Source organism: Anopheles aquasalis, chromosome Y (assembly GCF_943734665.1).
Source record: "Anopheles aquasalis chromosome Y, idAnoAquaMG_Q_19, whole genome shotgun sequence".
NCBI lineage: Eukaryota > Metazoa > Arthropoda > Insecta > Diptera > Culicidae > Anopheles > Anopheles aquasalis.
Genome location: NC_064879.1, coordinates 612,501 through 638,384, shown reverse-complemented (window position 1 = coordinate 638,384; position 25,884 = coordinate 612,501). Strand labels below are relative to the sequence as shown.

The 25,884-nt window shown below is 50.0% G+C and overlaps 3 protein-coding genes across 4 annotated transcripts in view; 1 reads left to right on the top strand and 2 right to left on the bottom strand.

Moving 5' to 3' along the window:
* Window positions 1-16: 16 nt before the first annotated feature.
* LOC126579816 (epimerase family protein SDR39U1) lies at window positions 17-1,851 on the bottom strand. Its single transcript, XM_050243448.1, has 2 exons — window positions 1,680-1,851; window positions 17-1,426 (listed from the first exon to the last, which is right to left on the bottom strand). The coding sequence occupies exons 1-2, from the start codon at window positions 1,696-1,698 to the stop codon at window positions 552-554; spliced, it is 894 nt and encodes a 297-aa protein (XP_050099405.1). The 5' UTR covers window positions 1,699-1,851; the 3' UTR covers window positions 17-551.
* An 896-nt stretch (window positions 1,852-2,747) lies between these two features.
* Window positions 2,748-7,901, top strand: LOC126579681 (NCK-interacting protein with SH3 domain). 2 transcript variants are annotated; one of them, XM_050243215.1, is made up of 10 exons: window positions 2,748-2,828; window positions 2,992-3,085; window positions 3,184-3,378; window positions 3,537-3,721; window positions 4,462-4,611; window positions 4,803-4,887; window positions 5,034-6,512; window positions 6,642-6,863; window positions 6,929-7,101; window positions 7,189-7,901. In XM_050243215.1, exons 3-10 carry the CDS (start codon window positions 3,351-3,353, stop codon window positions 7,378-7,380), a joined length of 2,514 nt encoding a protein of 837 aa, XP_050099172.1. In that variant the 5' UTR covers window positions 2,748-2,828; window positions 2,992-3,085; window positions 3,184-3,350; the 3' UTR covers window positions 7,381-7,901. The 2 variants fall into 2 exon arrangements, with proteins under 2 accessions (XP_050099172.1, XP_050099171.1); XM_050243214.1 differs by lacking the exon at window positions 2,748-2,828 and having other exon boundaries at window positions 2,835-3,085.
* A 2,292-nt stretch (window positions 7,902-10,193) lies between these two features.
* LOC126579682 (netrin-A-like) overlaps window positions 10,194-25,884 on the bottom strand; it is a 46,131-nt gene continuing 30,440 nt past the window's right edge. Inside the window, exons 3-7 of the mRNA XM_050243216.1 lie at window positions 19,175-19,324; window positions 18,887-19,042; window positions 13,888-13,953; window positions 10,895-11,228; window positions 10,194-10,817 (exon numbers count right to left, since the gene is read on the bottom strand). Coding sequence (XP_050099173.1) covers window positions 10,661-10,817; window positions 10,895-11,228; window positions 13,888-13,953; window positions 18,887-19,042; window positions 19,175-19,324 — 863 coding nt within the window. The 3' untranslated portion in view covers window positions 10,194-10,660. The remainder of the gene's footprint in view (window positions 10,818-10,894; window positions 11,229-13,887; window positions 13,954-18,886; window positions 19,043-19,174; window positions 19,325-25,884) is intronic.

Genomic DNA, 25,884 nt, shown 5'->3' with positions numbered 1-25,884 from the left:
AAGCTTGGAACGCAAATGAGCAGTTTAGGGGAAATTTTATCTGCGTAAATGAACTAAAACTATCCTATCGTATATCTTCTTTGATTGCTCAAGTCAAATTTGTCTCCTGCTTTTTGCCAAAATGCAGTATTACGTGGGTTTTTTCTCCAGTCAAATTGAGTTTTCATAGCGAGTGTGCAGACTTTTTTTTTAGCCTTTCGTGTTCCATCGGCGATAACTTTTGAACGCATGGTTCGGTTTTTGGCATTTTTTGTTTATCACTAAAAGAAAAGACCCCTTTATAGCCTTATAGTCTTTAAAAAGACACCAACAGATTAGCAAAGCGATCACTAGGAGCGCTACAGTGAGTAAAAGAATACGGCCAAATATATTAAGTGTTCCAAGCTTTAATTTCTATCATTACAATAAATCCGGTAGTGCTCGGGGCGGTGAATGAATGGTTGGTAGCAGCTCGATGTCTACGGTTGATCGCTGAGTTTATATATGTGTGTGTATGTGCATATGTGCCCGAATGTGATGAGATGGAGCAAGGCAGGACGATACACTTCCATTCAGAATAGATGTGCTACCTCCTTGCACGCGGCAGCCAGATCCGGATACTGGTAGCGGAAACCGTACTCGAGGACGCGCTGAGGCACCACCTTGGCACCGTTGGTCAGAAGGACGGCCCGTTCCTCGGCGAAGACGAGATTTAGCGCGAACAGTGGCATCGGGAAGAAAGCGGGCCGGAAGAGGGCGGACGCAAACGCCTTGGTGAAGTCGGCGTTGGTGGCGAGCTGAGGAGCGACACCGTTCAGCACGCCCGTTACCTCCGGCTTCTCGATCGCGAACCGGATCAGATTGCACAGATCCTGCAGGTGTATCCAGGGCAGGTCGTGTCGACCGTCGCCGACCGGACCGCCGAGCCCGAACCAAAACGGGAGGATGAGGGAGCGGATCATACCACCGTCCCGGCCGAGCACGACACCACTCCGGATGCGCACGATCCGGCAGATCGAGTTGTCGGACAGTGTGGCCGCCCGTTCCCACTCCGTGCAGAGGCGCGACATGAAATCGTACTGCGACACCGGCGACGCCTCTGTGTGCTTTTGTGCACCGGGGGCGTAGTGACTGACGCCCGAGATGTTGACGAAGACGCTCGGTTTGATCGTGGCCCGCTCGATAGCCCTGGCACACGCGGCCGTCGTGTTGATGCGCGAGTTCCATACATTCTGTTTGAAACCAGCCGTCCAGCGGCGCGTCGGATCGAGCACGTTCTGGCCAGCCAGGTTGACCACCGCTGTCGTGCCACTAGGTAGCCCTTCCTTCTCTAGCTCGTGCCAGCTGATATGCTTCACGCCCGGCATCCGCGAGATGGTCGTCACCTCATAGCCCTCGGCCAGCAGTGTCTTGGCTAGCCGGCGCCCGATGAACCCGGTTCCACCGCCTACAACCGCACGCAACAGAGAGAAAGGTAAAGAGAGAAGGAAAGAGAAAAATTGTGCGTAAGAATGAGAGAAAGCCACACGATATCAATAAGCTTGAGTCATATTATGCAATCCTGATGGCTGATGGCCTTCTCGTCTGTGTTCGCGCAACCGGCAGCAATGGACGGTGGTCTTGACGACGAGTAGGATATCAGCGCGCGCGCATCCCACCAGCACCTCTCCAGCATCCCACCAGTAGTCTAGCCTTTTTACCTATTACGACGTGCGACATCAATCTGCGCTGTTACTGCTTCGATGTGGGATGCGATATTCTGCGCTGCTCTGTGAATAGTTTGATCTGCTGTTTCTGCTGCTGCTGCTCCTGCTGTGCCAACAGGAGCTCGACCACAATCTCTAGAAGCGAGGTTGAGCGGGGGGAAGGGGGGGGGGGGGTGCAGAGGCACCGAAGCAAGAAAAGAAAAACAAATAAACCAACGGCGAAAGCTGACAGCTGTCAGTGCGGTCAGTCCCAAAGTGTATTAATTAAACAGGTAAAGTCATAGCTCTTCGCTCGCCTCCACGGGGATCCGTGGGGCACCGTTTCCAGCGAGTATCATCCGCCGGTAGTGCCCAAATCAACAGTGCTGTCTTGCGAAGGGATTGAAAACTTACCCTTTAACACTTTTTCAATGAGAATTCTTAAAAACTTGAAAAACTTGAACCTTTGAAACGAATTTCTTACTCCTCAAGGCGAACGCTCCTCAGTTGAACGCTGATTCTTTATTGATGAACGAATACAAACCTTGAACTTGAAATTGCACTTGACCTTGAGAATATGCACTTGAAATTAAACTGGAATTTGAACCTATTCTTCACATCTACACCATTGTACCAGCAAATACAAATGTTGTTTACTATTTTTATTATTTCTTTTTTCCATTTGACGCGATGTGTATCTGCCGAGTTCTGCCTGACGAATGTTTTTGTTTTCGCAATCTCTTTTCCCTACTTATTCGCTATTTCCCATCCCGAACAACTTTCAACACGATACCAATTACCGAGAATTATTCGGGCCCAATCCCGGGGCATTTAAGCAAACAAGTTGAAACCCCTAATCAACATTGCTCGAGTTCATGTTCGGTCATGTTTTTGTGAACCGGGTTTTTTTTTGTCTGCTAGCTGCCGGCAGTACCCCCGAGGCCATCGTGCACGTGCTAGACCAATTCGCGGAACTCCCATTCCATCATGCCATGCTCCAGAGATACGCGCAAGATGCACAACCCTGTTGGTAAACAAAAGATTTGCGCTGACTGTCAACATTAAAATCCGAAATGGCGGCGGCGAAAGAGTGTCCTGGCTACTGAAGACATCCCTGCAGGACCTCCGCATCATGAGCAAGGATCGGCAGCGTGTGCCCTGCTGGTAGGTAAGAAGTAGTAGTACCATTGCGGATGCTGGTCTGCCTAGTCACGGACGGCCTTGGTTTTGCTTGGTGCCTTTTTGTTGACTTCCACCGGTGGCAGCAGCAGCAGCACCTCCCCCTGATTGCCTTTCGTATCCGTGTTGTTTCCGTGTGAAATTCCAGCGGGGACTTTAAGGTTTTGCGAAGCGCCCATATCTCAGCCTCACAAACAAGTAGTGCTGGTGTAACACAGGGGGCGGTCATCCTTTCGCCCCAGGTAGTTATGTGTTTCATGTGGCGTGGCGCTGTTCCGCGGTGAACCATCGTGTGTGACTGCCGTGCGTGTGTGTTTACGCAACTTTTGGGCCGTTCCAGGACCGACCATAACCCGCATCCGTTCAACCGTTCGTTTCGCTTCGTTCACGCGAATTTCCCCACCCAGCTATCAACAGCACCAGCAGAAGGACAACAGCAGCATCTGCGAGTAGCATCCATCCCGGTTCTGTGTAGCTTCCTTACTTGCTCGCTGCTCGACCGACGAGATGGCTGACTCGTTGTCGCCAGAAGCTGGTAAGACGAAGGACACCTGGCAGCCTGGCCTGGAAGCCATTACGGGAGCTTATTTGCCCCACTTCCTTTGTTTTCTTTTTTTTTGTCTAATTGCTTCGGCCCGCCCAATGCCTTCGGCCCAACCCGACCCACATGCACATGACATGCACTTGGCGAAGAGTGCTTCGAAATGCTTAAGGCACTGTACGACTTCACCGCCGGTTATCCGAAAACGATCAGCTTCGATGAGGGCGAGTACTTCATCCTGCACCAGACAAGCGCCCGGCAGCGGAACTGGTGGCAGGTGGTCAGCATGAAGGGCAACATCGGCTTCGTGCCGTCGAACTACGTCATGAAGTTGAAGGTAGGTTCTACTACGCGATTGACAACGGGCGCCACTCAAGGACCTACCAACGGAAACAGGTAGATACAGAGAGGGCAAGAAAGAGTAAGAAAGTGTGTGTGTGTGTGTGTGTGTGAGAGAGAGAGAGAGAGAGAGAGAGAGAGAGAGAGAGAGAAGAGAGATAGAGAGAGAGAGAGAGCACGGAACGGAAAAGTAGCGGAAAAATCGATATCAGCACATGCATTTCAAATCAGTGTGGTACTCCCGGGAGGCACGAGGAATGGATGCTAGGCAGCAGGCCAGATAGATAGTAGCAAGTGGCCCTTAACCCTCCGCTTCCAGACTTCTATTTGCACTTGGCCTGTCCTGCACCTTGCCTCACTATCCCATTCAGTCCAAGGGGGGGGGGGGGGGGTTGGTTGGGAGGAGGATGCTGTTTAAAGAGCCCGGAAACTTGGACAGAGGTCCTTCTGAGCTTTGACAACTTTTACCTCCCGCTTGTTATCATAAACCAGTTCAAGCAATTCGCAGCAGCTTACTGGAGCTGGGAACCCCGAAAGGGAGTCGTCATGTAAAATGTATCGATGTAAAATGTAAATGTACAGGCAACCGAGGAAAGAAAAACGGAGGGAAATCTATTGTAAACGGGTTTTCTCTCTCTCTCTCTCTCTCTCTCTCTCTCTCTCACACACACACACACACACACACACAAACATACATACCTACACACATACACTTGACCGCCCTCCTTCTTTCGTCAGGTGAATCCCAACTTCCTGAACGGGTTTCTCGAGTCGAGCATCGAATCGCTGCGGCTATCGACCGACAAGGAGATCAACGGCATCATCGGTCGCGACGAGCTGATCAGCCGGTTACTGCAGAAGAAGCGCAAGCTGGAGAAGCTGCTGAAGGTACGGGAGCATCACAACAACAACAACAACAACTGCTACTTCATCCCATACCCCAACCCCGTTACCTAGATTTTCTGCTAACGCATCTGCCTCTGATTTTCCGCGCTCTTTCCACTGTCGTTGACCTAATTGGCTGCCATCCCAAAAACTTAACGCTTTGCGCGCGCCCTGCATCCTGCGGCTCGGTACAGTACGAGCAGTCGGATAGCGAATCGGAACCACCGTCCTCGCCGCGGAAGCTATTGAACGCCACGTACGTGAGCCAGCCTTGCGAGGGTAAGTGTTTTTGGGGGGTGGAGGGCGTGCCTGACAGCCTGGTGTTCCCCTCGTTCGTGCGTTCTTATCTTTCTTAACGTTCTCCTTTACCGTTAACTTTTCTCATCTCTTCCTGGCGCTGGGTTGCTGGCACATCATAATTAAAGAGGTTAGTGCATCGGTATCGGCCAGCGGGTCGGTCTCCTCCTCGTCGCATGCAGCTGGCACAAGCGCTGGCAAACAATCGAGCAAAGTAGCCCCAGGCACACTGCACCACCAGTTCATCCCGGAGAGCCCGAGCTTTGACGTACTGGCGGCAAAGACGGGCGAGCCACAGCCAGAAGGGGTAGAACCGGCGATTACGGTGGCGGTGACGGGGGCTGCCATGGACACTGGCAACAGTAATACCGTCTCGTCGGAGGTCTCGTCGGAAGCGGAAGCCACCAGCCACGATACGGTGACGACGGCCACCCTGACCACGACCAGCGACGAGCTAACGGCCTTCTCGTGCGTCCAAATGGAAGCGCGAGCCGCCAAGGAGCGGGTCGTTCAAGACACCACTGCACAAGCGGGCGAGGCAGGTGCAAGGCAGAAGGAGCAAGAGGAGCAGGAAGTGGAAGAGGAGGAAGAGGATGAGGACGAGGATGGGCATCGGTCAGCAGGCGCGACGGACGGTGGTGGACCGGGTGAGCTGGGCAACCAGACGGACCAGGAGCTGCAGGAGATGGAAACGTCGAACAATGGCGAGGACGATGTGACGGTGAGTGAGAATGAACCACATCCGCCGCCACCGGGCAGAGTGGGCCATGGCCATACGCCTCCCGTAGGCAGCCCACCACGCAGTGCTGCCACCGCCGTCGGCGGCGTAGCTGCAGCTCTATCGACGAATGGGGAGCGCGAATGCGAAACGGCGAGCAATCAAGTGGGCCAGGCCGAGGGTGGTGGTGGTGGTGACGGTCCGTCGCCATCCTCATCGCCATCGGCTTCGCTGACGAAGGTGGAACCGGCCGATGTGTACCAGATTGTGGATGCGATACGGAACAGCACCCGGCTGAGCCACGAGCTGTCGTGCGTGGCGCTGCGGGTGGTACTGAGCGAGCTCGAGGGGCTGCTGCCGTCGGCCGTCGTGCGAATGCACCTCGAGCCGATTGCCCAGCATCTAGCGGCCCCGCTCGACGTGACTGATGTGCTGCTCGGCCAGACGCACGACGCGCTCCGGCTGCGCGTCATCTTCGCGGAGCTGTCCGATTGCAAGAACGACGCCGAGCAGCGCACCTGGATGCTGCACGAGGACGAGGCCGACATCAGCGAGTATCTGACCGAGCTGATACGCATCCTGACCGATGCGGATCCGAAGATCTGCCGCAGCGAGATGGCGTGCGACCACTACCAGAGCATAATCAACCTCGTGCTCTACTATCAGATGGAGACGCGCTGGTCCATCCGGAAGCTGCTACTGAAGGCATTCCACGCGATGTGCCACCTCGACTACACCACCGTGGACATCCTGCTGGGCTCGGTGCTGCCACTCGAGCTCGTCCAGGATATGGTATCGAACGCGCGCAACGTCGAGAAACTCCAGGAACTAGCCAACATGCTGATCATCATATTTTCCATCGGCCGTCGCATGTCGATCCATCAACAGGGTAACAGCATCGTGTCGATAAGCAGCGGACGTGCTGGAGTGCGCTGCTTATCGACATGCTCTTTCTGCCATCACTATACATTTCCCTTGTTTTGCTTTTGTTTTCACGCACAATTCCCCTCCCTTACAGATCATCTCCGGGCGGACTTTGTCATCTTCCTGCTGAACCTTATCGAGTCGCCGCCGGACTGCGACGTGCGGGAGTTGCTGCCGGACATCATGACCAACCTGATTCTGTCGTTCAACCTGCAGTTCGAACACTGCGGCGACAATGTGGTGCTCGATGCGATGGAGCAGCTTAAGACGGCCAAAACGTTCACCGAGAAGATACTGATGCTCATCAACCGGGAAGGTAAGCCGCTGGCGGTATTCATCCGTTCCATTTGGCTCACCGAAATACCCTTCGCCCCTTTGCAGAAGACCCAGTCCACACGCTCAAGCACACGCCGGTTAGCATCAATCCCGTGCTGAAGATGCTGGTCGATTTGTTCAGTCGCCCAGAAACGGCTTCCATTTTCTACACCAACGACAACAAGGTGCTAATCGATATACTGGTCCGTCAGCTGTCGGATCTGTCGGCTGGTGAACCAGTAAGTAAGCGGCTCCTGCTCCCTCCCACTTACTCATCTGGTAGTTACGGTCCGATTCATTCTCTTCATATTCCGCTACACACACAGATCCGGAAATGGTACCTGGAGCTCTGCCGGAAGATACTGCGGAACACCAACTATCCGGAGCACCAGCATCGCAAACAGGACCTGATGAAAATTTTCACGCGCATCTTCTGCGAGGAGATGGAGTGCAGTGCTAGCGATCAGCAGATCGTGCGCGAGATCGCCAACGAGTTCCCGCAGATCTTCAAGGCGTGAATTGCCCCCTACCCCTCCCCGGGCAATTACACCGAACTGTGCCACACCCGCACTGTGTGTAATGTGGAGCAGCGGAGCATAGAGGCCATGGTATAAGGAAAGATAGAGAGGAGGAAAGATAATGGTATAGACCTACGAGTAGAGAATTTCAAACATGATTATTCACACACTAAGGTCCAGTAGGCTGAAAGGAACTGTTTGTTGAATGCCCTTTGGTTTCAGTTTCCAACCAGAGAGACTGCTGACTTACGCGAGGGCCCTGCTCCAGGCAGACCCAGTAGATTTCTTCGTGCACAAAGCATAGGAGGATAAGAATGATGCATTTACAGAAGTAGGAGTCAGGCTGTCCACAACACTGAAAGAAAAAAATGCATGGTTTATACACGTTCGTTCGCATACGTTTCGCATTACAGACACACACACCGCTAGGGTCCGGAACGAACGCGAACCGGGTTACCGGAGTTTGCAATCAATTTTATAATACTCGTTGAACGATTTCGATTCGTTCGTATGAAATGTTACTTGTTTTGTTTTTGAATCAAAAATGGAGCTGGTTGAAAGGTTGCTTGATTAGAACGTTGGTGGCGTGTGGCCAGCGTGGACGAACGACACACGGAAGCTCCATCGAGCGAGCGCTAGATTATTTATAACTAGTTAAAGGTAAATGGAGGATAGAATCAGACTACTGTATGTCATGGATCGATGCTGCTTAATGAAGTGTGTTAGGGCGTGGTCGTCGTCGCTGTGGTTTATCTCTTTGGTTCGATACCGCACCAGCCGTAGAGCCATGTGAGCCTGCGACAAACCGAGCGGATCTTCGGATCCTCGGATGTGTTAGCTGCGCTCCAAGGACGATTAACGATAGCTATTTACATTTGCTGTTGGGAGAACCGTGCCAAAAAAAAAACGTCGTTAGTTATGGCTGGAACATGTAAATTGGGGGAACGCGCTATGTGCGCGAAGGTTCCCAATACGCAATGAGATCGAATGCGGTGGGATGCGGCCACTGCTGGCATTCCCCGAATCGAATCCATAGACTGATTCTACACTGCACAAGAGCTCTCGTCGCCGCGACGAATTCTGGGAGCATTTTTTTAATCATAGGATGGCTGCTATAGCCTATAAAAATCCTATATATCCTGTAAGGATGCTATAAGTCTAAAAAAATGCTGTCAGAATTCGTCGCGACGACGAAAGCTTTTCCGCAGTGTAGAAGCAGTCTTATGCTGCGGTTACACGATACAAACAATCCTCGCGAATAGCTTCATGGCGAAGAGTTTACTATAAAAGTCCATACATAATAATCAAACGAGGACACAAACCAGTTCTGCTTGTATCCTAGCTGGTTTTTTTGTAAGGACCTTTATAGTAAACTCTTCGCGAAGACTTTGTATCGTGTAGCAGCACGATTAGTCTAGTCATTCGTTCCTGCCACGTGGGCGCAGAACGCAAAGGATAGTTCAAAAAAGGCTGTTTGATTTGGATTTAATAATTAACCAACCGAATCCAAAAAAAGAGCAGAAACCAGCTCTCCCATTTCCCGATACACATACACACAAACACCACAGCCGTGTTAGTGTTTAGCCAAATGAAGCCAAAAAGAGAAGAAAACAAAATAATAGAGCAAAACCCATTTAGCAGCGTAACGGTAACGATTTCCAAACTTCAACGGTCAACGAACACAAACCTGAGAGCAAACCTTAAGCAAACCAACTTTCAAACTCCAAAATAAAAGGAAATTAAAATATTAAATCATAGAAACCCGGACTCACAAAGTAAATGACGTCGGTAAAGTGGTGACCAGGCTCGCCAGGCGATTTGCAAATCGAGCCATGAACGAGGTAAAAAAATGCTATAAAATCAAGCTTCTCCGCAGGTTGTCCAGGGAAAAATCGCCCATGCTAAAGACAGACTTCTTCGTAACCGCGGCATATGCTCCCCGATGATGTCCTACCGCTGTCGTTATGATGTTCCTGCGATGCTTCTCGGGAAATCGCGCATTGGGCAGGTTGAGCGCGAGATCGTTGAAGATTGTCTTTTAGTCATTCATCGAACACTTCACGATGGTATTTGCGGTAGTGAGTCATCGTTTATTTTCTGTTCCACACTTTTTATATTCTCCGATGCCCGCCGTTTTCGTAAACATCAATTATCGATTTGCATGTTTGCGCTAGCTCGCGCGGTCACTGCGCATATCGCCCCTGCGGGCCGCTAACCCTAATTATTCATAATTAAATTCCTAGAACGTGCAGGCCGCTTGTCCTAATTTGTTGATTTCTTGCTAAACCTAAATTAGTTCGAGGAATTAGATTTTGCTCATTCTTAAAGAATAGTGACATGAGAATAGTTAGGAGTTGGTGATTTCGTTTCCATAATCATAATGAGTTCGTTTGTCCTTTGGGTAAAAAAACGAAATGTCCATTCACCTGCATTCACCTCTTTCTACCCACTTGCTCCCTTCCCTCCTATTGTTGTTGCACTGCCAGCATAAGTCTGGCCGCAGTCTGCCAGCTGGCATAAGTCTGCCAGCAGGAGTCTATTCTGTTATGGGGCTTTATTCTCTCCCCCACGTTGTCATACGTTGTTGCACTCGATGCACGTGAGTTTGGGCCGGCGCCAAATACGTAAACACATGTTTGTATGTGCGTTTGTGGATGTTTTTGTGTTGAGCTTAAGAATGCCTGTAAATGCGCTTAATGATACACATCTTGATCTAACCCCGTTCGATGATTTGCAGGTAACCAGAGGCCACCCCCCCCCCCCCCTTCCTCCGGGATAGTGACAACATGTTATTGGCTGCGCTAAGGATGTGCACGTCGCCTTTCCCTTTTTCTGTTGTTTCCGTTTTTTCATTTCGTTTTTGTAAGAAATACACACGGGTTAAAAACCATATCTATCAACCAAACAATTGTTTGCGAAAAGAAACACAGACAGAAAAGTGAGCTCGACGCAGCGGTTCTACATTCAATCCCTCCTCTATTCTCCGGTTCATCTAGGTGCTGTGCTTGTTGCTTATGCTGGCTGCACCGTTCTTCTCGACGACGTTTCTAAAGAATACATAAATATCGGTCGCTTAAGGTTAATATAACAATAGCGTTGTTCACCGTATAAACGTACAAACGAAGGCTAGTCATAGTGCTCCTACAGCGTAGATGTAATAAATAGGATATTTGGCTTCCCTTCTCTCTCTCTCTCTTTCTCTCTAACTTTAACTCCATCGACAGGAGCTATAAAGGATCTGATCGAAGGAACCGTAGTGAGCGACGCGCCGCACTCAAACCTAGGCTGTTCGGTCGCAGGTGCGTAGGGCTTGCCGCTGGAACTTGCGCAACCGCCGCTGCCACTCGTCGCGCCACTCGATGATGATCGTGCGCGGTCCCACACCGAGCGTTCCCGGTGTCGGTCCCTCCGAGTCGCGCCCTAGTATTAGGTAGGATCTGCAACGAGGGTGAAAGGGAAATGGAGGCAAGGTGTGAATATGATTGGGTGTAGCCGTTTGGAGTCGCCACTTTACCTATTGAGCTTCAACTTCGGACACCGGCAGCCCAGTTCGTGGGCGCTGACGACGAACGGTACTGTGGACCACTTGTTGCCGCTGCTGTTGACCCTTGCCAGCAGGTTGCCGGGGTTGCGGCTTCGCTTGAAGACCTTCTGTACGCTTAGGATGAACCTGACCACGCCGGCGTTGCTCTCCTCGACCGCTGGCCGCTGATGGGCGCGATGATGGTGGTGGTACGGTTGCTGGTAGTGGCCGCTGCTGCTGCCGGTTCCGCCGCTTGCCCTCGTCTGTTTTCCGCTGTGTTCCGCTGCGGTTTTCGTGTCCCTTCCGACCACCTTTACCATGATTGCTGTAAGAAGCGCAGATTCCGAGGAACCGGAACCCCGCGGTTTAAGTTTACATTTGTTTTCGTTTCGGGTTCTCGCACACCTCTAGCGAAAGTAACGGGCGCCTCCATGACGTACGGCGGCCATTCATAAGCTTATCGTGGTGTAATCGCTGACACTAATGGACATTGCGCTTGCTTGCGCTCGCGCTCGATCGGGACAGGATTACGCAGAATGGCGCTCGATCTTGTGATTTATGTGATGGCACAAAATGGCAGCAAATTGCTCATAAAATTCCGTGACCACGGTCATGGCATTGGTGAGCCGGGCAGAGCCGGGTTGCAGCTGTCCAGCTGTGTTTGTGCGCCTGCTGTGCGTAGCTTGCATGCATGGAAGTGCTGCTCTTCGTGAAGACGTGTCGCTATAGGCACGATCCTCTCCCCCTTTAGTATGCAGAGTGTTCTAGAATATGTGTCCCCATTTATGGTGTGCCTACCAGTTCATAGTCTATCCTTTTTGTCACTTTAATTTGTACCATGCATGCCGCACGGTTGTCCTCGCTCGGCATTTCGCCTCAAATCTTTACCAGTCGTTTTTAAACGTATCTGAAGTCTTTTTTCGTGTCAACCAGCTCCCCTACCCCAATACATAGAAATCCACCGGATTTAAATGTGGAGACGATGCAAGCCATTCCGATAAGCTCATAAAATATGGAAAATTTGGCGCACATCATGGTTGCATAATGCGCTGGAGCTGAATCCTGTTGGAAACAAATTCCGTTTCCTCCGTATAGTTTCTTCGCACAAGGAAAAAAAATGTTCCTTGAGAACGAACTCCAATTTCTTTTCTTTATTGATTTTTACGCCTTTATAAATGAATGACAGGGGGAGTCTTCTTAAATTGTATAAAATTCCCGGCAATTTTTGGTTTTACCCGATAAAATCCAAACAAAAAATAAAAAAATATGGCATATTTCTTGTTTGGATTTTTTTGATCTCTGTAGATGAGGCATTTAGATATCGTTGCCCAAACATACTGTAAACATGTTAGTTTCTCAAATCATGAACGTCTACGCAGTTTATCGTTTAGCTGTCCTTTTATTAGCTGCATTATTTAGATCACGAACCAAATTCTAAACTAAAACAACCACATTCACGTTGCCACTCTGTCCGACCGTACCATAAGAGGAAGCTAACAAAACGGCCAAATCTTCAACGCACGAATGTGATTTAAGTTGAAAACGGTGCAAACGATACCTGCACAGTAAAATGTTCGCATGTTAAAAGACCAAGGGTGTCACAGAGAACGTGAATTATTTTTCCCATTACTAAGCATCCCACTGGAGTTATGATTGGAGTGGTTGCGTCCAATGGATTGCAAATGTTCCAAATTTATATAGAAACCATGTGCGGAACGGAGTTTTAATTAACTCTATCAACACGCGTGCTGCACCTGCACCGGGGTAATGTTTGTACAATTTCATCAGAGCATACGCCAACAGATTTGGAACCGAATGGACCACAGTTAGCAGGGAAGGTTCGGCAAGGGCAAAGCAAACGGTTGTAGCAATAAAATAAAGGCAAAAAATAGTTTTGATTTTTGACGAAATTGCATTTGACTCTAGTGACTAGCAGATTCAGGACCCTCTGCCAGTGAGCCGTCAGGACAAAGAAAAACCTACCAGCTTGTACTACTTACAAGATCCCATCCCTGGAGTCTTGAGATCAGCGCCTTAGATGCCACCAGGTGTGAAATCGATTCGCGCCCGCTCTCGCAACACCCCCTCCCCCTCTCCCTTCCTTTCGGGGAGCGCCTAGCTAGGTCTGGGCATCATCATCATCACTATGCGCGACATACCTGCTCACGGCTGCGTGCGGCCTCGCTAGAGCGCCTAGTGCGGCGCAATTCCGATCGCTCCATCAACTTAGCACCTCTCGCTAATGAATGCATATCAATCAAAAGGGGCTGTCCGGCCGGTGTGGCGTGTGGTATGCTTGTTTTCTTGTATGCCAGGGAATGCCGTACCGCCCCAGGCCGTTTGGTTCGTTGCTGCTGCTGCTTTCATGACGCGAGTGCCGAGGCGTGCTTGCAATTTGAGCAGCTTCTGGCAGTTCCTAGCAGCTCCGAGGCACCGATCAGCGAATGTGGTGATAAGGTGAGACGCTAATTACGTTACGGAATGCGCACAAGGCATTGTGAATGGTCCACCATTCAGCCAGCTGCTGCCAGTGAGGAGGATTCGTCTTCTTGGACTCGCGGCTGAGCTTTGGATGGGGTGCGCCTTTAGTGCACCGCGGTGGCCTTGTCGTGCGAGCAAACCCCACGAACCCGGATCTCGTACAGCGCCTCCGGCGTTACGCGGCCACTATCCCACTGAGAAGGTTTGGATGGCGAGTGTCCAAAACGATTGCGTATTCTGATCGGTCGGTGAGTCAGTTTGTTGTGGTTGTTTGTTTTTTGCGGGCCGCCTATTAGCACTTGATGGCGGTATCCGCGGACAGTCCGATGCATTGTTTGCCGCGCGCCCTGTTTTCGCCAAACAAATCACACGGATCAAACAGAGACCACCAGCCAGCCAGCTAGCCAGCCAGCCAGCCAGCCAGGAAGTCCGCCCATCTAACACAGAGAGCTGTGCGTGCTCGTGTGTTTGCGAAGATTAACTGCAGAGACAGGGGTACTTACCGTAATCCCTTTTGCAAAACTTGTTCAGGTTGAGCCGCCGTGTGCCGATTCGGCACTTTCCGCACTCTGGAACGAGAACGGGGTGAGAGAGAGAGAGAGAGAGAGAGAGAGAGAAAAAGAGAGCGAGGAAGAGCAAAGTATACGTTAGCGGAAGGGTGGTTGGGAGGGGTAGTTTGTGTGTTAGAAGGAATGAATAGGGGGGGATGGGCGAGCTAAGAACAACCGAACGTGATAATGTGTGGTGTGTTGCTGATGATGATGATGATGGTGAAAAGAGAGAAGGTGTTGAGGGCGTTAACTATTCGCGAGAAGACTAGCCACATCCCACACCCAGACCCCTGCCCCCCCCCCCCCCCTCCACGTGCATCCTGTAATGGAGGGCATCTGATCGCTCGATACACCACACTTTCGCACGCCCTCGCGCACTTCTAACATCCAGCAGGCCAGACAAGCCTCCATGAAGGGTGGAAGTATCCATAACCATAACCAGGATTGGGGATGAACGGGGTGCCCTTTTTGGAATAATTCCATGGAACGCTGGCAAACAAGTGATAAACCAGACCTGACTGGAGACCGGACCTTCAAACTACCCTCCGCATCCTGAGCCCATTAACCGCGTCCAAACGGTATGGGGTGAGTAAAGCACACGAAGCATGTGTATGTGTGTGTGTGTGTTGAAATTGAAACACAATGCGGAGATCGGACCAGTGCCAGTACAGCAGTTCCGCTGCTCGTTCCCGGAGATCCCCGCTCCCGAGTCCTGTGCCCTCTGCGGTCCCCTACCCCCACTGAAGGGATGAAGAGGGGATGATGGCCTTTCGTTTGCTTAGGACCGTGACCGAAACCGGCGTCATACGGCGTGACCGACTTTGTTGGCAAAGCAGGCGGGCCGGAGATCTATTTCCCGCGTGACATTTCGGCAATTGTCAAACAAGTCGCTGGGCTGACGGGGGTGTGAAGAGGCCGGTGTGTGGGGATGAATGTTTGCTTGTGCTTGTGCGGTCCACGGGGTCTCGCCAACCAGCAGCCTAATGCAGTGCCGCAGAGAACCACAAAACGATGTCGGGAGGGAGGTGGATTATTAATCTCACTCCCGGCCATGCTCTCCAAGACACGGGGTTTTTGGCTCAGCTAGTGGGTTGGTTTTATGCAAACAGCAAGTAAATAACGACCGGCAGCAACTGGTCGGTCGTGAGCGCTAGTGATGTGAGTGACACGCACCGTGCCAGAACTTTTCAACTGCCCCGTTCCCTCCCGTTCAGCTTATTTCACATTCTTCAACATTAACGGGGGGTGAGGGGGTGAGCCGGGAGTTGCGCTAGGATAACCATGCCGTTAGCCCTCTGCAGTGAACTGTATCCAGCCTTTGTTTGGGGGTGCTGTGCCGTTTTTCTGTGCCAAATTTTTTCGAAGATAATCTCTTTCTCCTTAAGAAGCGTTTCCGTCACTCCACCCACTGGGGAAACATTTTACCCCCTAACTGTTTTGGGCACATTTTACCCCTCCATAATGCGATTTTTATCTTTGCTCTATCTTCCTCAGTCCCCGCACCCCTCTTTCTGGCTCTCCTTTCTCCCACAAGGTTTGAGGCAGTTAGACAGTGGCGCAATAAAGGGTAGGAGGGTTGCCGGGGGGGGGGGGGGGGGGATTGATGTGAAAAATCAAATTTGGACCGAAAGGCCGGAGTGAGTTTGTGTCAACAGAGCTCTGGTGGATAGGAAAGCTAGCCAAGACTGGCTTAAGAGAAGAGACATTCTATTATCATCAGCAAGGTATCCAGTTGTTAATCGACGATTTTGCAACACCAATTTTTGTTGGGCGTGTGCATCGTCAATTGACGTTGATGGTCGTCTATGACGTTTTTCATCTTCAACACGTTGCTGACCTTGCTGGAAGTCTTCTTACAACTCATAAACATTTCAATTTAAGTGAACGTAGTCACCAAAGGCTTTCTGCATCTTTTTTTACCTGTCCGCAAACCAAATTTTTATGCAAGTTCATTACTCCAAAACTTTCTTCACAGCGAACGACACGAAAAATGCACCATTAGTAGCTCACAAAAAAAATCATATCTCAAAAACTAATCCATCAAAAACCCACGGTGTGAGATGGTTCACAACCCTTGCTGCGCCGGCGCCAACGACCGTTCAATTGAAAGCACTGCCATGCAGCGCCACACACCCCGGGGAGGGGGGTGGGGTGGTGGGAGGGTGCGAATAAATGCGCGAAACATGTTTCATTCATTAACATTTAAATGAGTGCGAACCCGGCTGCACTGGGGTGGGGCATCCCGGGAGAGAGTGCCGTCGTCGACCTGGACGTCGAGACCAAGGCCGGAGTGGTAGTGTATTGGTTGGTAGTCCCTGGCTGGCTGATCGAGAGCGCAAATGGGAACCCGCTGATGAGCTCATCGGAATTGTCCCGATCGCAGAGGACGACGCACGATTGGCCGCTGATAAATCTTCATAATAGGCCCTGGAACTGGACTTGCGCGTAGCACCCACCGCCGCCGCCGTGGCGAAGGTGATAAATGGAATGCGGCGTCATGATGCATCACCCGAGGCCGCGATCGAGTAGCTGCTTTCCACACTGCGCTTCTGCGAAATGCATGTGCATGCATGTGTCCTGCATCTTCAGGGCTCCGACTAGGAACGGCCAGGGGCCCGGCACACACACACACACACAGAGTTGGGAACAGGTGGCGAGGAAGGTGGCGCTCAATGTGGAAACTCAATTAACGCCCCGGGTTCATACAATCGCTACACTCCATTAATCAGGGGGAGGATGGGGGTTTTAAAACAAATCGCCTCGTTATGCGACAGGGTGCGGAGGGCAGTTGCTGCGAGCTGTTAGACAAATCGGTGGCCCCTGCAGGGACCGTATTGGCGCGCGCGCCACGCCTGCTCCACGGCCACCAGTTGCGGGGTCGGGGGGCGGGATGGCAGACAGTTCTAGGGGGACCGATAGTAGTGCCCTGTTGCGCGGCCAATACATTGTTCCACCAGCCAGCCAGCCAGCCAGCCAGCCATTTCAGCTGTCCGCTCCCGGTGCGATCTGCGAGCTGATCGTTGGTACTCCATGGTGTGTTCTGATGCGATTCGTCGAAATGAGAAAACTGCATGGACTGTCGCAAAGTAAACAGGACTTTTTCCAAATGACTCTTTCTGGTGGCACTATCTTAATGTAGGTAATTATTTGTTTGACATTTGGTCCACTGCAAGCAAAGTTATGGCACACGTCCGAAAAACTACTTTGTGCGGTCCGCGGCCACATTCACGTTGATGTTTGATGTATTTGGTCATTAAGGGGGCTTAGGTATTTATTCGGTATTTATTCGGTATTTACACGTGTTTTTCACATTTTTCCCAGAAAGCTCATAATTTCAAAAGTATTGTGTAAATATTTTGGACCAATCGAGGAAAAACGGACAAAGATACAGATTTTTGAAAATCAGCGTTTCATACAAGGCTCCATTCAGCTCGCTACTTTGAAGATCTATTCCCAAAACCAACGATTTCAAAGTCGGTGCCCATCGTACCGTAAAAACTATCTCTTATTTTTTTATCTTTTTGAAATTCAAAAATCTGTCAAAAATTGAAAAAATGAAATATCAACAAAAACTCTCCGGGGTTACCTAGATAAACTTGTAATCTTTCTAACGAATATCGATTTGAATATTTCAGATGACTCGTCATGTCGCTACGATGGGCACCGTTAAAAGTAAATTTGCGACGACACGCCTACCAAGTTGTAGATTGATGCCACGGATTAGTTTTTCAATTAATGTTGCTCAAAACAATACCAAATATGCTTCAAAAGTTGTAGATTGATATGCCATTTATTTGAAAGAATAAAGTTGAATGGTTACGTAACAAAAAATCGTCAAAAACGGGCCTTTTTCTGGCCCGAAAATACCGAAGCCCCCCTTCATTGTATGTTCTGTGTAATTCTATTACATTCATACGTCTTTTATCCCGAGATTGGTGATATATCTGCAATGACAATTGTCTTCAAAAGTTTGATTGAAGTTACGTTTTCTCAACAATTCACCATTGACCACATAAATGAGCCACCCGCGGACTGGTTGATACTTTAAACTGGGGGCCGCTGACTGGCTGTTACTTTCCTCTGTGGCCCCTATGCTAATATGAGTTTGAGATCCCTGCGCTACCCCCTTATCCCGCTCTTCGGAACAGCATACCTCGGCAGGCGTGTTGGAGGGAAAAGGAAAGTAGAAGATACATTTACGAGAAGAACGGACTAGCTGGCGGTGCTGACGAAGAATGCAGTTGAGCGTCTCAGTAGCGATGGGAAGCTGTATGAATAACACACACACCCGCTCACTCGCCCATGATCATAGGATGCAAAAGGGGAGGGGGTGGCAGTGGTGGTGGTCAATGCAAGTATCCAAATTTTGCGCCGAGCAATGTAACGATATGGTTTTTAATACCTACTGGCCCACCGGTTCTTCTTACACCCTTTCTACTCTCTCTATCTCTCTCTCTCTCGCTCTATCTTATGCTAGCTGTCCAGCACACCACACCGACAACGGCGAGCTGAACACCACTCGAAACGGGTGTGCGGGCGGCTCTCCAGTTTCGAGAGCAGGACCGGAATGTTTTTTCCCTTGTTCTCGTACATCGAACGCCAAATGGAAAACACGACGAAAACAATGGAAGCTCGGTTTGAAGCTAGGCGACCAGGCGGAGGCGGTGACCACCGATCTTCCGGCGTCCCATAAATCGTTTCACCCTTCAGTTGGCCGGCAGCGCAAACACACGTGCCAGTACGTGTATAGTGAGCATGAGCACAATAGTCGTGCGAGGCTTGTCCCGTTGTCGTGCGCAGTGAGTGCAGTAGTACAGTAGTAGTATCCCCCCCGCACTACCTTGTGCGACGCTTCCAAATCTTCCGCAAAAGTGTGGAAAGGGACGGGATGGTAGTGGTGGTGGTGGTAGTGGCGGTAGAAGTGAAATGAAAATGGCGAGCACTTACTTACCACGGCCGGAGTCCATGCGGTACGTTGGTACATCCGGAACGCCGGACGAGGACGACGACGCCGTCACCACCTGATGACGGGGTTGGTGGTGGTTACCGTGCTGGTTGCCCGGGGCCGTATTCTGCGGATGCACCAAACTGATGACGCGCGGTACCTCTGTGCGATCGCGAAAGAGAGAGAGAGAGAGAGAGAGAGAGAGAGAAAGAAAGAGAGAGAGAGAGAGAGAGAGAGAGAGAGCATGAATTGATCGTAGTTGCAGAAGGGCCTGGACTTCTAGGCGTCACTTACTGATGCAGGGTGCGATGTGTGAGCGGCTCTGCTGGTAGCCACGGGCGCACCGGTTGCACGTCAGCCCGGTAACGCCATCCTTGCACGAACATTGGCCCGTCGTGTGGTTGCACGTCTTGCCGGACGAACCGATTGGATGACAATCGCACGCTGCAGCGAGAAACAAAAGGACATCGAAAGGCATTAGGGTAAAGCGATTTCAAGGTTGTATGAGCGGTGTAGGAATGTCTGTGAGGTTGTAATGGATCCAAAATGAACGGACGTCACCCCTGGACGAACATTAAAGTACCGCAGGCCGTGCATTTGATCGACCACGAACCAGCGAGCGATCAAGCAACCACGGGCACCCACTCCGAATTCTAATCGGATCGAAGCAAGAGCGCATGCGGGAATGCAAGTGTGCGAGCGGTGGGGAGGGTGCAGACATAACCGGCAGTAGACAAACCGATTCGACCGATGACCAGGAATCAAGGGAGGGTTTCTTATTTTTTGGGGTTAACAGAGGATCGTCAATCATCTTTGAGTAGCCGCGAGCCAGCGAGACGGTCGCGACGCAACGCAAAGACACACACAGATAACCAAACCACGATGATATTGTGTGTGGGACGCAGGCAGACACACACGCGCGACAACCCAAAAAAAGCGATGAACGTTTGATGACAGCAAACGATTAGCTGAAGCCCGGTGGCGCTGTGCACGCATCCAATGAGATCATTTCCCAAGCACGATCGGCAGCCAAGGAGGAACGGAGTGTTGGTTTCGTTTTGTTGCCTCGCCCGGTTTGACTTTTGGCTGGCTCGAGAGGAACCGATGGTTTGGATTTCAATAATTTTATGGCCCCAAAAAAACGAAAAACCAAAACTAAAAATTCCAATATCCTCGAGGCCGGCAAGTGCACCGATGGCTGGTTTGCTGGCTGTCTGGCAGACATTCCTAGGATTTACGATCTACACACTGGTAGACATTCGTGTAGGCGCATGGAGTTTTTTTCGAGTTTTTCTCAAACTAACCATCTTTTATTCATTTAGAATAATACTAACGGTTCATTATACCGTTGTTCAGCCATCATATTGGTAAACCGATTATAAATAAACCGGCCGGATTTTTTTCGAAAAATTGAAAATTTCACGTAGACATTCGTATAGCCGCATTTTTTGAAAAACCTATTTTTGAAATAGTTTTTCGAAGCAATGTGCAAGAAGATATTGTTTTATTACTGCTTGCTTTTCAAACAATTCCAAAACTACGAATTCGTAAGGGATGCGATACGAGGCGCGATAGAGGGCGGCTATACGAATATCTATCACTGTATAGCGACCGAGTGACCGGAGATGGGAGCGCAGAGCGCGCGCGCTAAGTAGGCTATGATGTATAATTATGCATAATTTAGCATTCGCAGCATTCGCAGAGACTTCAGCTCTGCTTCGTTTGTATGCGTTTTTCTTGTTTCATTTTCTTAGTTTTTATTATTTTTTCTTTTTATTTTCCGTCGTCTTCCGTTCTTTTTATTGTCTGTCGTTCGAGGAAGAGGACTTCCTCTACTTTTTTCTTTTCTTTATTCTTTTTCTCAATCTTTTATCTTTATCTTTTTCATTTCCTTCTTTTCTTTTCTCCTGCTCTTCTTCTTTCCCTCCTTCTCGACCTTCTTCTTCGGCGCTTCTGCTGCTTTCAATAACCGAGCACCGGAGGATGCGAAAAGTGTGGCAGAACCAGGATCCGTACATCAAAACCTGCGAACTCCGTCTCTGACCCAAAGCGATGTTAGATAGCGGGGTACGTACATGTGAGCTTGTGTGTTTGCATGTGTGCATGCACCCGCAAGCGACTGCAATGCGTGATAAGCGATCTCCTCCCCCCTTGAATCCGAGGCAGGATCGAACCGAGCCTCGGAATCCCCGGGGCTCGTAAAGGTCATTTTCGGTAATTTTGGTATAATCACCGCGGTGCCATGATCTGTGAGACGCGCGTGCGAGGTGCGGCCAATGTTGGAACGTTGGAGCGTTGGTGCATTATTCAAATTATTCAATTTCACATTTCACCGTCGCCCTTTTTTATACGCAACCAACGCTTGAACCTGCGTGAAAGAGGGACGCATCGAGCGATGCGTCCGTGGAGTCTGGAGGGCAGCTCAAGAGGTCGGATCGGTGGGGAGCGCATCGATCGCGAACGGGCCGAAGCGTTCGAGGAATTGGAAGCGATCAGCGGCAACGCCCGATCGATTGTACAATGGGCGACAGATCAATCACATACCGGGCGCAGACCGCCTGCTGGTTGTTGCTGATGCTGCTGCTGCTGCTGGTGCTGGTGGAAGATAAAATAGAAGGACGGGACCGGGGCCACATTCACACCCGCGGGGGTATGATAACATTCCGCGACGAGAACGGCCATACCTTATGCTAATATGGTGGCAGAGCCATTTGTCTTACGCGTACGCGTATTCCGACCTCCGCCCAGGAAGAGGCTTTCGAATCAGATCGAATAGGATCGGATCGGATTGGATCGGATTGGATGGTTTGGTACCAGCGATTACGATCCAGCGCAGAGTTTCCAGACTTCTCCAGACTACCAAGTGTATAACCTTAACACTGTTGTTTGCTTACAGAAGATGGGTTTACCGAGCAAATTGAGCTTTCATCGACACACCAAACTGTGTTTTGTATGAGTTTGTTACATAAATCACTGCACATCATTAGTGATATCATACAACAACTTATATTTATCGTTCTTGACGTTTCCTTCTCGTGCCACCACAAGAACATATGCGGGAAGCTCCATTTTTGCCCTTAACCCTCATTGGTTCTTTGTGTAAGCGCGAGCATACAATTTGGTTCGAAAATACCAAATTATTCAAAAACGGCTTGATGAAATGGTTTGAATTTCTGTAAAGTAGATTTGTTTTTTCAAAGAATAGAAATATAGTTACGTTCGAAGACGCTAACTCGGCACGCGATACTGCTAACCCAACGCGCACTACGTTGACAGCAAGGGAAGAGGAACACGGAGACGAATTCATCGGCGGTTTAACCGGGGACAGAGCACGGGATGCGGTTGCACGCGACGGGATGTGTGGCCACGGCATGTGTGGTCAAGCCACACACCATGCGGTCACCATCGGGTATCGCTTAAGGGATGGACCGTATATCAACAGCGACAGTGACCACCTACACGTGAGAAGAACTCTTTTGTCCTCTAATAACGGCAACTCAGCCTCCAGCAACGGAAAGTATGCAAATTTTCGGACCGGGAGAGCGTGCAGCTCCGGACCAGAATGCCGGATGATGGTCTGCTACAGTTAGCGAAGTGCTGGCTCAGCGAAGCAACGAAATGAAATCGAAACGAAACGACACGCAGGAGGGAACAGCTGTGCCTGATGATTATACTCCCGAGACTGGACCCCGGACCGAACCGGAAGCCTGATGAGATCAGCAGCAGCAACAACATCAGTTGCTAATTCGCCGCAACTGATTCCGCGAGTTTGGAGCTGCGAGTTGCAAAAACCTTTCCGGGAGAAATTTTGTTCTATTCCTTCCTGCGTTTTGGACGACTGGACGGGTCTGAGTGAGCCCTTTTCCCAGTATTCCATATGCGTGTGTGGAATGGGATTGCCGCATCGGATCGGAATGTCAAACAAATCGTGACGCGCGCGCCGTCACGCCCGTGCCACCCTTACTGCACCCTTCGGACGGCCGGTCGTAAATCTCCCGGTTATTGGTTCACTCGCTGCTGCTAATAAATGCATATCGAAGCACAGATAGGTGCCAGATGCCGTGTAAACGGACGTAACGACCTCTGTTCTTAAACACACAGCCGCACAGCCGTTCGTAATGGCGTCGTTCGTGGTGCGCTCCCGGTGACAAGTCGTAAAGCGTAATTGGTACGGGCGTCTCCAGGCACCGCGACACCGAGGCACGATCTCACCTCCACCCGATGCCGATCCAATAAGGTGAGGGTGGCCGGGGGTGCATTTTTCGGGGACGTGGTGCGCGGAACTCCTCAACGGAAACTGCTGGAATCCTCCGTCCGATGGTAGTCGCCTTGATTACGAGCCCGCTGCCGCTGGCTATTTGACGTCTTGTGCGCCGCGCGCTGTTCATTAGTATGTGCGTTTGTTGTGCCCTCCTCCCGGCAACCCCCCCTCCCCCTCCCTCCCTCCCTCCCGGACCTTGCTGTGATGGAAGGATGATGGTTTGTTTTGTTTGCTTTATTGTTATTGATTCTTCGCCGAGGGCGAGAGAGTACATCAATCGCCCGACTACCGGACACTTGTGGAAGTCATTTATCACCATGGCAGGGGGAGGAGGAGGGATGAGCAGCAACGGCAACCAGCCAGGAGCAGAAAGGGGACTGTCATCAATTTGTGCAAAGTCACCTAGGGAGCCGTTGAGACTCGGTCCATGTGGGTGGATACGAGCCTTTAGATCTCCAATAATACCAAACACGCACGCGCACCCACACAAACGGATCCAGGATCCGGATCCAGGACCTCAGCCTTTGTTATGCGAGCAGGTGGTGGTGATTCGTTGGTTATGCGGAAGATATTTCGATAATTGACGTCATTTATCACTTGCCCCCTTCCCTCGTGGCTGTGGTGTGCAGCCTGTGCGTGCGTTGCGCGTGTGTGTTTAGGGGTCTCTGGATGAACCATAGATCATAGTCACAAACAACCACAAAACAAATGCCTAATGAGGCGACAACAAAAGAAACGACTCGCTATCTCCGTTAAAAGGGGAATTTGGAACTGGTCGAGCAATATTCAGAGCTACGATGCCGTTATAAACATTCAAGCGAATTCATGATGGCATTCGATATGATGATCTAGAACAGGGGTCTCAAACTCTTATAGACTCGCGGGCCGCAGAAGACAGTATCAGCAAAGCAGCGGTCCGCAATTTAAGGAACCCGCGCGTCCGCGGGCCGCACCATTATTTGGTGAAAGTTGAAATGCTGAGAATTTTTTTCTGTATTCAATTTTTCGAACGCTATTTTTATTTTAGATATATAAAAAATCTTCCATTCCAACTTGTGCATAGAAAAAAAGACCAAAAAACTTATAATTAATGATTAAATACATCAAACATATACTTGGTGGACGTGGCCGCGGACCGCACAAAATAGTTTGGCGGGCTGCGAGTTTGAGACCACTGATCTAGAAGAACGATTGATTCGTAATAAATTCTGACCGACCACAAATGATTTCGGTACATACAATTTAAAGTTAATTTGAAGGCTATCTACAAACCAAGAAAAAAGGTAACAGTCGATGCACAGTTGGTTCAATTTCGTAGGTGATCTCCGTTCCGTAAATATATTGCATCTAAACCTGTCAAATATGGTATAGCCATTTTGGTTTTATGTGTTTCAAAAGATGATATGCATGCAACACGCAAATTTATATTGATCGTGATCGATACACCGCTCCGAAAAGCAACTTAGGACGGCGTATTGATTTGGATTTGACGGAAAGAATATCCGATAGAAATGTGCCATGTGACATTTTTTTTTACTTCTTATGATTTGGCTGAAGAATTGAATAAAAATCGTGTGGCTTTTGGCCCGATTACTGAAAATAGGACAGCAGTTCTATTAGCCTTGATTAATATGCACACAAAGCTAATATATTCTATTGAAGCTGTGTATGACCACAAATTACAAATTAATCAGTCCAGTACTTTTTATGCTACGATGGGCACCGACTTTGGAAACATTGATTTTGGGCAACGCGCTTCAAAGTAGCGATTCAAAGACTTCATTGCATTAAGTCATGTATGAGGCGAGATTATTTAAAAATCAATATCTTTGTCAGTTTACCATCGTTTGATCTAAAAATTTTACACAATATTCCTGCAAGGGTTAGCACTCGTGTAAAAAATGTAAAAATTAAAAGTCACAAAAATAAATATCTTAGCCCTCCTCCTTCACTCATCTGTACCTTCTGCATTGTGTGTGTTAGGGTGCACGTTGGGTGCGTGCTAGACCTCGACTGGTACACCCAGGGGAGGGCTACGTAAAATCTTGAGTTAAGTTTCAGATGGCAAATATCAATTTTATGACGCGCTTCACGCTCCCTCCTCCAAAAAGTGTCGAAGCGACAAAGGAAGGAAGTGTGGAAGGAAAAAAAAACTAACCAAAGGGGCCCCTTCGGCGGCGTAAAAGCAGGGTTGAGGGTAGTGTTGAGCTGGGTCGTAATTGGAGTCATTATTAGAAATCGAACTTTAACGAAGCTAATTGATTTTTAACGAGTGAGCAAGCGCGTGGACTCCGGGTGCTGCTGCTGCCGGCAGTGGATTGTTAGTTGCCGCTCGCAGCCTCACTATGACACCCGGGCTGCGTCGTGTGTCAAAGCAACGAACGACAATACTTTAACGCGTGCGCGCGCCTTCTACCCCCGGGAGCTGCCTATCCTATCCACCGGTGGATAGGTTGCGATGATTTATGATGTCCTGAGAGTCGAGGCGAAGTAGAGTTGTTTCGGTACGGAGCGGTACGGAGTGGAGGTGCGCGGAGCCGAGATCGGCCCGGGATAACCACAGATCGATCGCCTTCTCCTGGCTTCTCCCGGCCTCTACGGGCCAGAGGCGTGAGTTAATGGTAATTTGATAGTAAATGTCGGTACCGGCGGGGAAGGTTTGATTTATTTGTCATCCAGCAGTCGAGTTGAGTCCGAGAAGAGAGCTTGGCAGTATTCGTCTGGCACTGTTCCTGACCGACCG